General features: G+C 35.7%; 1 protein-coding gene across 2 annotated transcripts in view; it reads right to left on the reverse strand.

Annotated features, from left to right (window-relative positions):
- Nucleotides 1-13,270: 13,270 nt before the first annotated feature.
- LOC105477356 (sulfotransferase family 1B member 1) overlaps nt 13,271-17,493 on the reverse strand; it is a 37,817-nt gene continuing 33,594 nt past the window's right edge. For both annotated transcript variants that reach the window (XM_011733833.2, XM_071093468.1), the window contains one exon: nt 13,271-17,087. In XM_011733833.2, the coding sequence (XP_011732135.2) occupies nt 16,966-17,087 (122 nt within the window). In that variant the 3' untranslated portion in view covers nt 13,271-16,965. The remainder of the gene's footprint in view (nt 17,088-17,493) is intronic.

Consider the following 17,493-nt stretch of genomic DNA (forward strand, 5'->3'; position numbering starts at 1 on the left):
CAGTGTAAGCTGTTGGTGGATATACCATTCTAGGGTCTAGAAGACAGTGGCCCTTTTTTCACAGCTCCACTAGGCATTGCCCCCAAGTAGGGGCTCTGTGTTGGGGTTCACAACCCACATTTTTCTTCCACACGGCCCTAGCAGAAGTTCTCCATGAGGGCTCTGTCCTTGTAGTACACATCTGCCTGGACATCTAGGCATTTCCAAACACCTTCTGATATCTAGGTGGAGGTTCCCAAACCTCAATTTTTGACTTGTGCTCACCCACAGACCCAACACCACCTGTAAGCTGCCAAGGCTTGGGGCTTGCACTCTGAAGCAAAGACCTATGCTGTATGTTGGCCCCTTTTAGCCATGGTGGGATGCAGGACACCAAGTCCTGAGACTGCACAAAGCAGCAAGACCCTGGGCCTGACCCAGGAAACCATTTTTCCTCCTTGGCCTCCAGACTTGTGATGGGAGAGGCTGCCATGAAGGCCTCTGACATGTCCTGGAGACATTTTCCCCATTTTCTTGATGATTAACATTTAGCTCCTAATTACTTACACAAATTTCTGCAGCTGGCTTGAATTTCTCCTCAGAAAATTCGTTTTTCTTTTCTATTGCATTGTCAGGCTGCAAATTTTCTGAAATTTTATTCTCTGCTTCCCTTTTAAAATAAGTTCCAATTCCAAACCATATACATGTGAATACATAAAACTGAATGCCTTTGGCTATACCCAAATCATCTCTTGAATGCTTTGCTGCTTAGAAATTTCTTCATTCAGATGCCTTTAAACTATCTCTCTCAAGTTCAAAGTTCCACAAATCTCTAGGGCAGGGGCAAAAAGCTGCCAGTCTCTTTGCTAAAATATAGCAAGTCTCCTTTGCTCCAGTTCCCAACAAGTTCCTCATCTCCATCTGAGTCCACCTCAGCCTGGATATTATTGTCCATATCACTATCAGCATTTTGGTCAAAGGTATTCAACAAGTCTCTAGGAAGTTCCAAGCTTTCCCACATCTTCCTTTGTTCTTCTGAGCCCTCCAAGCTGTTCCAATCTCTGCCTGTTACCCAGTTACAAAGTCACATTTTCAGGTATCATTACATCAGCACCCCACTACTTGGCACCAGTTTACTATATTACTTTATTTTCATGCTGCTAATAAAGACATAATTGAAACTGGGTAATTTATAAAGGAAAGAAGTTTAATGGACTCACAGTTCTGCATGACTAGGGAGGCCTCACAATCATGGTGGAAGGTAAAGGAGGAGCAAAGGCACATCTTACATGGCAACAGGCAAGTGGGCTTGTACAGGAAAACTCCCCTTTTTAAAACCACCAGATCTCTTGAGAATTATTCAATATCATGAAAACAACATGGGAAAGACCCACGCTCATGATTCAATTACCTCCTACCTGGTCCCCCCCCCAGGACATGTGGGAATTATGGGGGTTACAATTCAAGATGAGATTTGGATGGGAACACAACCAAACCTTATCAACCTATTTTCATTTTAATTGAATGACTAAGCTCATTTTACTTTTCTAACTTGCCGTTTTTTCTATTTGTGACTTATTTTATATTTGTGTATGTTCCTCTGTGTGTGAGATAATAACAGGAAAAATGTGGATGGTTTAATAATATATTTCAGCTTCAACTAAACGATTGAATCTAAAACCAATTGTGCAGACAGAAAATATTGCTTTGAAGGGAATTATATACTTTGGGGAAGAAATTAGATGAGATTTTTCTGGACTAGCCAAAAACTAAAATGCTTTCAATGTCATAGGCAAGTCACATAAATGTGAGAATGACTGAGAAGGATAGTGGGGCTTATGTTGAACTGGAGATTATATGCCCCCAGCTAAAGATATTCAAATTCTTAAAAAAGTAAATGCCAAACAAATACCTGAGTACCAACAACAACACTGAAAATTCTACTGGCCAAATAGAATACTTCCAAAGCCAAATTCCAGTGAAGAAATTCTAACTTGCCTCTTCATTGCAGATAATAATCAACACCTCATTTTCAAAAGCTAGCTATTATATTAGGAATCCAAAGTAAGTAAAATACACTTTTTTATATATTTTGTACATAAAGTTTTCAAAGTAGAGAGAAACACCAATTTGTTAAGGAGAGAGTGAGGAATTCCCAGTATTCCAGGGAAGAGAGGTGTGGAAGCAGTTAATGTGCACAGATGAATTCATGAGAAGAGACTGAGGTCTAGGAGAAGGCAGGAGAGCATAGTGGTTAAGACTATGCTCAGGTATTAGACTACCTGGTGTCAAATCTCAGCTTCACTACCTCACAACTGAAATACAATAATTATCTTTTTTTTTTTTTTTGAGAAAAGGAAAACCTAGATGGAGGGCAATAACTAACTCAAATGAATGAATGAACTGATGGAATCAGGTAGGTCGTCAGAGATGAGTTTATTGAGGAAAGATTTCTTGCCAAGAGTTTCAGTATGAGCTGCTGTTGTGCTGAACTCCTGTCTACTCCAGTAAGGATGGCACCAGGTTCAAGAGGCCAAAGAAGAGACCAGAATCAGCAAATGACACATCGGGTTTTACTGGGGACTTACCTACATGCCTAAAAATCTGTATTAGTGGGCTGGACAGGAGAACCAACCACATAGCCCAGTGGTGGTGGACTGGGGAGAAGACTGAAACTCTTGCAAAAGGAATGCAGTTTGTACAGCATTTTCACATAGTACCCTTTCCCTAACAATTTCCACCTGACAACGTTTATGCAACCCAAAACTCACTCCCCTGTATGTCCCATGTTCCATAGGAGAAGCCAGGGTCTTAGATGTTCCTCATAGTCAAGAAACAAATCTCTGGATGGCTACTCCAAGATTCTCTAGCTCTAGCTCACAACACACATTCAGGTGCATGTACCATGCAGGGTCATTCTCAGAATATGCTTCAGTTATTGCTATCAGGTGCATTTACAATACACCTGTGCCTCATCTCAGAGTGGTCAAATCCTACTCCTCAACCTCCCTGATAGGATTTGGCTCCATGTCCCCACGCAAACCTCATCTAGAATTGTAATCCCCACGTGTTGAGGGGGTACCTGGTGGGAGGTGGTTGGCTCATGGGTGCGATTTTCCCCATGCTGTTCTCTTGATAGTGAGTGAGTTCTCAGGAGATCTGGTTGTTTGAAAAGCATCTGGCATTTTCCCTGCTGGCTCGCTCTCTCTCCCTGGCTCCTTGTGAAGAATGTGCTTGCTTTTCCTTCACCTTCCACCAAGATTGTAAGTTTCCTGAGGTCTTCCCACCCATGTGAAACTGTGAGTCAATTAAACCTCTTTTATTTATAAACTATCCAGTTTCATGTAGTATCTTTATAGCAGTGTGAAAATGGACTAATACACATCCCTACCTCGTTGGGTCATGTGTTGGTAGGCAGATGAGCCTTCTTCTAAGAAAAGGAGGAGAAAGAGGTCTTTATCGAGCCCCTCTCAAGGACCAGATTCAACTGAGGTTTTATTATCTAATTTAATCCTCATAATACTATGATCCTATGACCTATCCTTGATAGAGGTATTGTTTGTCCTGGTGTTCATGCAGTTGAGGAAACTGAGATTTGGCAACAGTCACAGCTTGCATAAGATGAAAGAGTTAGTATGTGGCAGAGATGGGATCCACACTCTGGTGTGTTTGACAGGAAGGCCTGTGCTTTTCCTCTACACTACACCATCTCCCTCTGCCACTTCGTTTTACCAAATGACACTGCTGCAACCCTGGCTCTTGACCCTAACTGTGAGGTTAATTTCTATTCTGCTCAGAACCCTGGTGGAAGAACCTCCTGTAGGCTCTGGAAAGCTGCAGGGGCACAGTGATCCTCCCTATTAACAGCATCAACCTTTTCTCCAAGGTAAAGGGAACTTCATCAGCCAGGTGCCACACAGGAAACAAATGGCCAAGGGGAAAAAGGAAGGTCATAAGTAAAAACTGGTAAGTATGCAGAGGGGTCACACAGGAACATGATTCAACTTGCTGTCCTCAAAAGATGGTGCTACCTTGGATAAAATTTTCCCTAACAAATATAAGAAAATAGTTTGGGACCCATAAAGAGAAATTAAAACTTAGTTACTGGAGCTATTTGCTTGTGCATTTATTTGATCAACCTGTTAAAAGAGCCTGGATATTTTTCTATTTCAGTTCTCTTTACCTGACCTCTGAGACACTTGTTTCTGTAGGTGAAAGGGATGGGAAAATGCGCTCACCAAGGTCCAGACAATGATTTCAGAAAATAACCTCCAGAGCAACACGAGCAGGTAATGGTGGATGGGTTCCATGGGCCAGAAAGGGCTATGAGATGTAGAGGAGCTGAACCCTGGAATCCTGCTCTCTGATTCTGTGTAAAAATACAACTGATTAACAAATATAAATTGTATATATTCAAGGAGTACAAAGTGATGATTTGATTATCATGCAATGAGCATCAGCTGTGGGCAGTGAGCATCAGCTGTGGTAATCATTACACAATAATCATGCAGCGAGTGTCATCTATGTAATAACTTGTGTAAAGATTACCATGGCTAATGCTGACTGCATGCCTGCTTGCCTGCTCTTATTGCAATGTAGCAGCAACAGAATATCTTACTTCCTGGCATGCAGAAAGCCCCTGTATAAACAGCACTGTCCCTATAATCAGTGGAACTGGATTTGACGCTGGGTCTCAGGTATCAGCTCTAACTTTGTGAAAGTTACTTAACCCATTGAGCTTCGGGTATTCTCACCTTTAAACAAGATAATATAATACAGGAAATAAAATAAATTTGTGAATTAAGTGATAATACAACTTGGCACTTCAAAAGTTGTCGTGTGGCAAGCCACAGTAGCTCATACCTGTAATCCCTGCACTTTGAGAGGCTGAGGAGAGAGAATCACTTGAGGCCAGGAGTTTGAGACCAGCCTGAGTAACAGAGCAAGATCTGTGTCACTACAAAAAAATGTAAAAATTAGCTGAGCATGGTGATACACGTCTGTAGTCCCAGCTACATGGTTGATTGAGGTGAAAAGATCACTTGAGCCCAGGAATTCTAGGCTGCAATGAGCCATGACTGAGCCACTGCCCTCCAGTCTGGGTGAAAGAGCAAGACCCTGTCTCAAAAGAAAAAAAAAAAAAAAACAAAAAAACAAAAACCAAAAAAAACAAAGAAGTTGAAGGGTGAAGATAAAAAATGTTTCAAGTGAGTTATATTGATATGCACATATTGGAAAATTTAAATCTTGAAATTAGGAGAAATATGTTCTGGGGTTCAGCACAGGAGGGTGACTGTGGTTATGAATATTTTACTGTATATTTTTAAATGGCTGGAAAAGAAAATTTAGAATTTCTGAACACAAATAATAAATGAGGTGATGGAAATCTCAATTACCTTGATTTGATCATTACACATTATATGCATGTATCAAAATATCATATGTACTCCATACATATGTACAATTCTTACCTATTAACTTTTTTTTTTTTTTTTTTGATATAGAGTCTCGCTCCGTCACCCAGGCTGGAGTTCAGTGGCACAATCCTGGCTCACTGCAACCTCTGCCTCCCGGGTTCAAGCAATTTTTCTGCCTCAGCCTCCCAAGTAGCTGAGATTACAGGCGCCCACCACCATGCCTAGCTAATTTTTGTATTTTTAGTAGAGATGAGGTTTCACCATGCTGGCCAGGTTACTCTCAAACTCCTGACCTCAGGTGATCAGCCTGCCTCAGCCTCCCAAAGTGTTGGGATTACAGGGATGAGCCACTACATCCTGTCCTAACAGCTTTAAAAGCTGAAAATTAATGATAAAAGCTTCTATCTCTAGAAACTTGAAAACAACACAAAATAAGCCTCAATTAAGAAACATATAAAGATAGAATTTGCCCATGCCTATGTCCTGAATGGTACTACCTAGGTTTTCCTCTAGGATTTTTATGGTATTAGGTCTAACATTTAAGTCTCTAATCCATCTTGAATTAATTTTCGTATAAGGAGTAAGGAAAGGATCCAGTTTCAGCTTTCTACTTATGGCTAGCCAATTTTCCCAGCACCATTTATTAAATAGGGAATCCTTTCCCCATTTCTTGTTTCTCTCAGGTTTGTCAAAGATCAGATGGCTGTAGATGTGTGGTATTATTTCTGAGGACTCTGTTCTGTTCCATTGGTCTATCTATCTGTTTTGGTACCAGTACCATGCTGTTTTGGTTACTGTAGCCTTGTAGTATAGTTTGAAGTCAGGTAGCGTGATGCCTCCAGCTTTGTTCTTTTGACTTAGGATTGTCTTGGAGATGCGGGCTCTTTTTTGGTTCCATATGAACTTTAAAGCAGTTTTTTCCAATTCTGTGAAGAAAGCCATTGGTAGCTTGATGGGGATGGCATTGAATCTATAAATTACCTTGGGCAGTATGGCCATTTTCACAATATTGATTCTTCCTATCCATGAGCATGGTATGTTCTTCCATTTGTCTGTGTCCTCTTTTATTTCACTGAGCAGTGGTTTGTAGTTCTCCTTGAAGAGGTCTTTTACATCCCTTGTAAGTTGGATTCCTAGGTATTTTATTCTCTTTGAAGCAATTGTGAATGGAAGTTCATTCCTGATTTGGCTCTCTGTTTGTCTGTTACTGGTGTATAAGAATGCTTGTGATTTTTGCACATTAATTTTGTATCTAGGTAGTACCATTCAGGACATAGGCATGGGCAAAGACTTCATGTCTAAAACACCAAAAGCAACGGCAGCAAAAGCCAATATTGACAAATGGGATCTCATTAAATTAAAGAGCTTCTGCACAGCAAAAGAAACTACCATCAGAGTGAACAGGCAACCTACAGAATGGGAGAAAATTTTTGCAATCTACTCATCTGACAAAGGGCTAATATCCAGAACCTACAAAGAACTCAAACAAATTTACAAGAAAAAAACAAACAACCCCATCAAAAAGTGGGCAAAGGATATGAACAGACATTTCTCAAAAGAAGACATTCATACAGCCAACAGACACATGAAAAAATGCTCATCATCACTGGCCATCAGAGAAATGCAAATCAAAACCACAATGAGATACCATCTCACACCAGTTAGAATGGCGATCATTCAAAAGTCAGGAAACAACAGGTGCTGGAGAGGATGTGGAGAAATAGGAACACTTTTACACTGTTGGTGGGATTGTAAACTAGTTCAACCATTATGGAAAACAGTATGGCGATTCCTCAAGGATCTAGAACTAGATGTACCATATGACCCAGCCATCCCATTACTGGGTATATACCCAAAGGATTATAAATTATGCTGCTATAAAGACACATGCACACGTATGTTTATTGCAGCACTATTCACAATAGCAAAGACTTGGAATCAACCCAAATGTCCATCAGTGACAGATTGGATTAAGAAAATGTGGCACATATACACCATGGAATACTATGCAGCCATCAAAAAGGATGAGTTTTCATCCTTTGTAGGGACATGGATGCAGCTGGAAATCATCATTCTTAGCAAACTATCACAAGAACAGAAAACCAAACACCGCATGTTCTCACTCATAGGTGGGAACTGAACAATAAGATCACTTGGACTCAGGAAGGGGAACATCACACACAGGGGCCTATCATGGGGAGGGGGGAGAGGGGAGGAATTGCATTGGGAGTTATACCTGATGTAAATGATGAGTTGATGGGTGCAGCACACCAACATGGCACAAGTATACATATGTAACAAACCTGCACGTTATGCACATGTACCCTACAACTTAAAGTATAATAATAATAAATAAATTAAAAAAAAGAAACATATAAAGATAGAATTTAATGAAATCCTACATGTAATATCAAAAAAGCCAAGTAAATTTGATATTTTTTAAGAGTAATAAAATTGACAAATACCTGGCAAGACATTAAAAAATAGAAAGAGAACAATCATCAATATCAGGGATGAAAAAGTGGATATTACTAATATTTCCATAGAAAATATAAAGATAAAATAATTAAAGAATAAATCAAAATTTTGAAAGAAATGGAAAAACTACTCAAAAAGCACAATTTGTCAAAACTGACAGAGAAATAGAAAATTATAATATTTTTGTATACATTAAAGAGCTGAAATTATTATTAAGAACTTTTCCACAAAGAAAATCCCAGTCACTAATGGCTTCACCACAGCTTAAAAGAGAAATATCGTCAATCTTATTCATACATTTTATAGGCTAGGAGTAGATAAACACTTTCCAGTTCTCTTTATGAGACTCCCATAAATTGATATAAAATCTAACATGGGAAATATAGGAAAAAATATTATATATTAGCCTCAAGAATATAAATAAAAATATCTCAAAGATTTGTAAATTGAATGTAGGAATAAACAGGATAATCCACAACAACCAGGTGGGTTCATTTCAAAAATGCAATATTGATTTTACATTATTTTAGAAAAATTAGTCATTCACCTCTATTAAAATTATAAAAGGGAATTAAATAATCTCAATATATGCATAAAGATACAATTCTAGCAACACACAGTTAAACAAAATTTTCTTAACAAATTGAAGAATTTCAATTTTGAAATATAAAAAATAGGATTAGTGATAAAATATTAAAAGCTCTACTTCTGAGACTGAAAACAAAAGTCTAAGTTCTCAATTCACTATTTTTTAAATATTTTATTAAATGTGCTAGGTAGCACAAGAAGAACTAAAAAAATACAAAGTTTTTAAAGGAATAATTATAAACTATCATTGATAATTGACATTATACTGTATGTAAAAAGACTTGATAGAATCTGTAGACTTTTAAAATTAATAAATGAATTTAATAAGGTCTCTGGATAAAAGGTTAAACAAAAAATCAGTTGCATTTCTATACCAGCAACGAAAATCATAAAATAGCCTTTAAAGAAAACATCATTTAAAATGATCAAGATAGGTCAAATATAGAGAACTGAATCTGACAGAAGTATATGATTTCTACACTGAAACAACAAATTATTAGAGGGAAGCAAATAATTCCCAAATAAAACCATAGTTTTTTGTAATCATGTAATTACTTGACTAATTGATCAATAGATTAAATGTAATCCTAATACAGATCATAGCAGGTTTTTTTTTTTTTTTTTTTTTTGAGGGAAATTGGCAAGGTTCTTATAAAATGTATATGGAAACGCAAAAGGTCAATAATTGACCAGGCATTGCTGAGGAAAAATGAAATTGAAAGAGTTCTACTATCAGTCATTCAGTCACATTGGTAAGCTATATTAATTAAAGCAATATAGTGTTAGTGTAAACATTTATAAAAGACCAATGGAATAAAATAGTCCAGATACAGACCCACATTTATAAGGACAACTGATGTATGACAAACGTGCCTGCAGTAAAGTGAGGAACAAATGGCCTTTTTAGTAAATTGTGCTAAGTCAACCTATCTATAGGTGGGGAAAACCACTGGAGTTCTACCATATAAATATTCATTCCAGATATATTTTAGATTTATATGTGAAATGTAAACAATAAATCCTGTATTTTAAAAAAGCATATTTATTACCTCGTTGCTAACAAATATTTCTTATGTGGGGAACAAAATGCTTACTCTGCAGAAAAAAATTATAAATTGAACAATATTAACACTAATAATACCAAAAGACACTGTTAAGTGACTAAAAATTCAAGTCATAGAATAAGCAGATGAAATAGCAGATGCAATAGCAAAAAAGCCAACAGTTTTGTGTTTCTTAAGAGTAATAAAATTGACAACCACCTGGCAAGATATATTTAAAAAGAGAGCGAGAATAAGCATCAATATTGAGGATGAAATAGGAATATCACTAATATTTCTATAGACAATATGAAAATAAGAAAGATGTTTGACAAGAGCAAAGATATTAAAAATCTTAAAAAGGAAAGAGATATATATATATATCTTTATATATATATAAGATGTATATATATATCTTTGAACCGACTGCTTTGAACAGACTTTATATCTATTTACATTATAAGTTGCTATCCCTTTTTGGTTTGTTTTCGTTACATTTTGGCTTTGTTGCAGATGCCCAGTGTGGTTCAAGCCCAAGACCCCAAAATATGACAATAAGAACAATTCAGGTGAAACAATGAGAGAGTATAGTTTTATCACATACTAATCTTTTTAGAAACTTAGCTTTCAAAAAGTGGAAGAAATAATTGCCCTACATAAAAATACGTACATACGTGTAAGCAAACATATGCACATGCACACTCATAAATAGACATGCATATTCTTCAAATCAGTGAAAAAAATAAGGCAACACATAAAAAACTAGACAAAGGATTTGAATGGGTACTTCACAAAAGAGGTATAACAAATAAGAAATATGACGAATTAATGTGAAAACTGACTCAAAATTTATCAGCAGTGAAATATCAATTATAACCAGAACTTAATACACATTTACCAAGATGGCTAAAATGAAAATTATATAAAATAATAGGTGATGAGTATACAATCTATGACTGGAATGCTTTTGTACAGCTGGTGTAATTTTAAATCAATATAACCACTTTGGAAAAGTATATGGTGGCATATCTTAAACTTATGCACATCACATTATTTGGTAAATCAATACCTAGGCTACACTCAAGGAAAATGCACCTAAAATATATATACCAAAAATGTAAATAATATGTTCACTGTAGTACTATTTGTAGTAAACCAAACTGAAAATTTTGAAATGCTTATCAAAAGCAAATAAATATTGGTATAGTCTCACAATGGAATCCTATATAATAAAAATTAAAACTACAACTACATGCAACAACATGGATAAATCAGTAAAATACAATGTTGAGCGAAAAAAGTCACAAAGTCCACAGAGTCCATCTGTACGATTCCATTAGCATAACTTTCAAAATAAAAGGCAAAAGTAATCCATGGTGTTAGAAATTAGACTTGTGGTTTCCATCGGGAGTAACATTGACAGGAAGGGTGAGGCTCTGGTATGCTGGTAATGTTCTATTTCTTAAACATTGATTAAACAGAGATATGAAATCTGGTTACTCAGATGTGTTTATTTGGAAGGTTTCTCTGTATATCTATGTTTTTTGGAGTTTTCTATCTGTATGCTATACTTAAAAAAAAAAAGGTAAAATTTCAATGATCATGAAAAATTTAGATATTGAGATGAAATTTTGGTACCCCTAAAATACACCTTGACCACTAGGCTGCTCTGAAGAGACTTCATATCTATTTATTTTTATTATATGTTGCTATCCCTTTCTGGTTTGCTTTCCTTACATTTTGGCTTTGTTGCAGAAGCCCAGTGTGGTTCAAGTCGAAGACCCCAAAATATGACAATAAGAACAACACAGTCTTCTGCGTTACCAATGGTAGAATATAGTTTTATCACATATTAATCTATTCAGAAACTTACCTTTCAAAAAGTGGAAGAAATAATTACCCAGGGAATAAGAAAAAATGTTCTCAATGCAACCCAATGTATACTGATTGTTTAAGCAAATGAATAGTATACACACTAAGCAAACTGTACTGGGAGAGTTGCCCATTTATTTTATTTTGAAACACACTGCATATTTGTCTAAAGGCCAGTTTTAAGCTATGTGATTCACTTAACTTCCTCTTTCCCTTCAATTATATTTAGGCATTGGCTTTAAGTTTTATGTTTCCATTATTTTATTTTTCTGCATTTCTAAATATGAATTTCATTCGTACAAAAGGAGCTACTTTGTAGCTGTTAAATCTGGCTATCTATCTATCTATTACTTGCAAAATGAGTAGTTCATCTTCATCACTTGGAAATTGCAATATATAATAAAGCTACTGAGTTACCTCTGGTGTCTTATAAAACGTGTAAATTAGAGTCCCACTCCAGGCTTTCTTGATCAGAATCTCTAGAGAGAGCTATTACAAAAACTTCTAATATGCACAGCAGTTTTGATACTCTTGCCAATAGTTCCAGAGGAGGGGAGGGAGGGGATATAGAGGATGCAAGTTGTGAGAAAATAGTTTGCTCTCTCTCCTTTTTTCCCATATTCAAAGTTACAGGAGAAGCTTTTTCATAAGATTTGTGACATCTTGTTCTCTTTCTCTCAATAGAAGAGAACAGGACAAGGTACAGTTAGTGCCCTTCTTATGAATAGACTGCATTATCTTATTAATCATTTGTTAGGACTCTATGCATTTTACCAGAGACATTCCTTTCTAATGAGTAAGTTTTAAAATCAACACTTGAAACTCAAATTAACCTAGATGAGTTTGAACTATGGTATTGCCATCATTATTTAAGACTATAAACAAGCACCAATTATGACATAGTTTATAGAGAAAAAGTATGCACAAATCTAATTTTCATAAGTTCTCAGGCAGTGTCCTTGCAATATGAGGTCTCTAAGCGACAACAGAACTTGTAAATTTAGCATTGTCAGCTTAGGCACCATTACTTAATTATTTCCATGACATGTTTGAGAGGTAATCTAATATCTGAAGTTGATTACTTACATATAATTCTACAAAGTACTATGTAATGTTGAATGACATTTTGAAGACAAACAGACTTATATTTGAATCCCAGTTCTAAGTCTCAGTTTGCTTGTTTTAAAATGGAATATATTGATGCTTCTATAGTATTGTCTGATATCTAATAAATTATCAGTTAAAATGGTAATAAAATATAAAATATAATAATTATATATCATTCTACATATCATATTAATGTTGAATTAAATTACACAATTGTGTATATGTAATTCTATTATCATATTCTATAATGATTAAGAAAATTATTTCTTCTTGTAAACTAATGAGAAAAGGCTGTGATCAGCCTTAGGTAAGATGATAAAGTAAGAGATAGAACCCATTTGGGTTTAGCCATTTTCACATTCCTGACCAATAAACTTATGATTTGAATAGGGCCAAGAAAACTTGTATTTAAGATTTTCAAACACATTTGAAAATCATTTTCTATGTGTCCACTGGCATTTTCTAAAAAATGCTGAGACATGGCCTTTCCCAGTTGCTACCAAAATGATTACAAAGCATTACTGATAGAATATATACGTGAATGTCATGACACCCAAATGCTAAGTTTGACAATGTAGATTTTATGGCTAGGCACGGTGGCTCATGCCTATAATCCCAGTGCTTTGGGAGGCCGAGACTGGAGGATCACTTGAGGCCAGGAGTTTGAGAGCAGCCTGGGCAACATGACAAAAACCTGCTCTACAAATTACATAAATAAAAATTTAAAATTTAAAAAATAGGCTTCCCCATGTAATAAAATTCCCACTGAGAAATTTCAATCCACCTATGTCACAGTAGGTAACTCATCTTTATTTGTTTCAATAACTGGATTATTACAACCTATACATCATTTGCAGTGTTATTCCAATCTTTACAGTGTTGTGCTTTTCTATTGAACGATGATCATTGACACACATTGAAAATATTAAGTACTTGAAAGTAATGCATTAAGCAGGAGTACTTGACACATGTGAAAAATTTAACTTGGTAGCAAACAACAAAAGAACAATGGAAACAGTAATGAAGCCAGAAACCTCCTTGCCTCCCAGTAATTTGCGAAATATCTGTACATTTTGAAGCCAGCTAGCAGTGTGGAACAAGAAATCCGATGCCTCAATCCCATTTAAATAAATAAAATTTCAAGATTTTCACAGTGATTACCTTCATGGCAGCTAATATTAAATGAGCACATTGAAGTATGCTAGGCACTGTTCTAATTGTTTTATACATTATTTCATCTTTGCAAGAAATATTCATTGTCTACATTGTACAGATAAGGAATTGAGCACAGAAAAGTTGTGATTTGCTCAAGCTTTCATGGCTAGAAAGTGGCAAAGACCTAATTCTAAAATAGCTTTATAATTACAGATTTTGTGCTCTTATCTTTTGTTCTGTATTGCTTGGTCTTCAGTGTTGCCTCAAATACCCTCCTGATTTATCCCCTGCTCCATACACAAAAACAATATGCAGGGTTATTAACTAGGGAAGAAGCTGTTAATTTTTATGATTTTCCTACTACAAAGATACTCGTCTATATTTTGAGGGTGGAAAATTAAAATAGCCACAAAAAACACACATGAGATTTCAAAATATAAGCCAGTTAAATGTCATAATGGCACACAAATAGTCATCAATAGGTTTACTATAGCCAAATACAATAAATTATATTGTATTGTATTCATTAAGTGGCAGCTAAAAAAGGATTACTTCACTGCTGAAAGTAACGCCTAAATAATATGGAAATTTTACATACATACAAAACAGTTCTAATGATCATACATAATAAGACATGTGTGAAGACAGCTTATATAATAAAAACAATTTATACATGGGTCCATTGATCACCACCAGTATCTCTCCTTTTCCCCTGGCCTTTCCCAGTTATCCGAAGATCACTGCACCGAATAATTGTTTTCCCATATATCATTAATATCAAGCATTTTGAAGAAATTATACTATTTTTTTCTGTGTATGAAAGGAGTTACAAAATATGGAGTAGAGTTGTATGTTTATTAATGGTGAAATGGGGCATAATATTTAACCTTCAAAAGCCACAAATGATGCAATTTTTATCACACAGAACATAGGGTCAATGGGAAAGGGAGTGAAGAATGTGGATAGAAAATAATTTAGGAAGATAACACAATAGAATAGAGTGGAGTGAAAGGGAATACTTGACACTTTCCTTTGAGTGTCTGAATCTGAGTGTCTATCCATGTCACGATGAAAAGTTCTTGGAAGCAATGCTTTGGCTTTTTAGAAAATAGCCCTTCAGTTGATTAAGGAGAATTTCCATGGATGAGGAAATAATCATATCATTGTCAGATATTTGTTATCACTGTCCTTACATCATGGTTCTATTAGAGAAAGATAATAATATGAGATTAAGTGTTTTCATTTGGAAATTGTACTGATGACTCACTAGGAGAAATAATGATAAAAGCATTGTTTTAGAAAAATTAATTGTGCAGTACTCTGAATAATTTCAAAGGATATCAAATGTATTTGAATCATAGAAGTGCCACTGTGTGGTGTTAAACATAAACAGGAATTAGGATAGTGGCATTTGCATCATAGAATAAATATATAAGAGGCAACAACCTATTAAAAAAGTAAAAGAAAATCTAAATTCTATTTTTATCTCCACTCTTCACTCAGTGCATAGAACCATATCTGAGGCATAATTGCAACTTACTAAGTTGTTGTTGAATAAAGTCGAATTACAGAGACTTATTTCTACATAGTAAAACTAGAAAAAGTGGAAATTATTTTATCTTGCTAGTGAAGAAAGTGTAGCTAATCTATTCCACAGATTAGAGGATAGTTTAGTGGTGTTTTTTCCCCCCAGTAATAGACTATAGTACCAGAAATCCATATATATTCAGGCCACATTAACTTATTATTTAATAAAGATAATAGAGGAAATAGATACATGATTTTAGTTTACTTCTTGTGGACAAGGGTATTGGAGAAAGCTGGAACTAGTTCACAATACCTTTAGATAGTCACGATTAACTACTATAAAATATGTTTCTGTGGAACACAAACACAACTTATATACTCAAATACTTTATAATACATATTGTAATAAATCTATAGAAGCAACTATCTCCAGAATAATAGGTGTACTACTTCTATGGGGTTTGTGGTTAACATTAGACAAATCCTTTGCTGGGGTTGGAAAAGAGAAACATTACAGCTTAAGGAGCTATTTTAGCTGTTCCTGGCTGACAGCAGAGATTCACCTGTGAAGTCAAAATACCATAAGCCATAGCTACCTCAGTTGTGACTCAGAAAGTCTAGCAATGTGTCTGAACCACCATCCCCACCCCTTTCAGAACAAGTAAGGGCCCAGGGTACTCTACCTTCAGCTTGAGAACCATGGCTTGGCATATAAGGTGGCACTTGTGATCTGATCTCAGGAAAAATACTTTGTTGCAAATGGATATGTAAACAACTACTTCTAATGCAAAGCTGGAGTTGATGAACAAATGTCAAAAAAACCATAGATCAGAGACCAAACAAATAGACATAAGCACGTAATAATAAGTAGAAGGAACATTGGGTCAGGAGGGCAGAGTGGAAATTCAGTCTAGAGAGTCCTCCTTGGGCACCAGACTGTGAAATATTCTGCAGAGGTTATGATTATGTCTAGGGTATTAAAGGTGCTATTAAAGTATCCACATCTTTTCAAACATAAGATTAAGTAACTGAAGTTCCCAAATGGTGACCAGAACACAGCAGTAGGTGATTTCTCTGAAGTTCAAACGGGTCTGTTGGGAAATAAAGGACTCCCCATAGGAAGCAGGTCACAGCCCTCAGGGTTGGTTTTCAGAACAAAGCTCCAGTTCCCAGGAAAGAACCCTACAGAGACTATTGTAGGTGTTTGCCTTTGGGAGACTTAGACATTAGGCATGATATAGAAAAAACATTTCCAAAATCTGAACTACACGATCGGGGACATGAACTATGTTATCCAAATAGAGGCACTGCAGGAAGATGAGCTATGACTCAGAGAACAACTTGAAACTCGGTAGACAGCAGTGGAACACAGTGTCCTGGGTCAAATTTTCAGCAAAGGGAAATTGGGGCAGAGTTAAGAAATACAGTCTCATTATGAAAACAGCATTTCTTGGACCATGGGACTAGGGAGGGGAACTTAATTCTAAATCATAATATATGGGAGACTAAGTAAAATAAATCCCTTCTTTCTTATTAGTTCTAGTGTAGAAAAAGGCAGGAAGAGCCTGTGGTTACACTGTTCCTTTGTTACAAAAAGTTAACAATGAACTTTAGCCTTAGAGAATTTGGAACCTCAGAATCAAAGGAACAAAATTGGAATCTGATTAATGACATTGAAAAGAATCAACATATTAAAAGCATATTATTCTCCTTCATAAATTCATTTGATTGCCCAAATCAATTCATAACTGCCCTCGTTTCATTCAACTACAGAAAATCTCTTATTTCTTCAGATCTGTGATTTAGACATGTGAAATCTCTGAGCGGAATTGAAGTGCAGTTCCAGACATTTCTGTCTTATAAATTGCATCAAATTTCTCATTTTGGGCCACTGTGAAGTAATTCTTCCAGTCACCAGCCGTCCCTAAAAATAAATAAAAAAAAAAACATAGGAAAGAATAAAATATTTCTGTAAGAAGAAAAAGCAGTATATACCAAAGGAAAAGGTTAGAAAGACTAAAGAAAGACTTTCATTTTATTTGAATGAATTAAAACAGCCCTTAAATTGTATTAAGCTTTAAATTTTTAAGCCCTTTTAAAAATTCAATAATTTTTTTCCATCTGGAAAGGTGGCTTATAACTAAATAGAGTCTGACATTTGAAGAGGCATTCTGAAAAAGACTAATTTTCTTGTTTAAATTCCTGGGCTTTACAATAGTTTCCTGAGAGTGATAATTTCACTGTTTCTATTGGCCGTGGGTCATGAGGTTATCACTGAGCACTTAGATCAATAGTCAGGGCATATTTTATTTCATAAAGTAACTTTTGGA

Source organism: Macaca nemestrina, chromosome 3 (genome assembly GCF_043159975.1).
Source record: "Macaca nemestrina isolate mMacNem1 chromosome 3, mMacNem.hap1, whole genome shotgun sequence".
In the NCBI taxonomy this organism is placed as follows: Eukaryota; Metazoa; Chordata; class Mammalia; order Primates; family Cercopithecidae; genus Macaca; species Macaca nemestrina.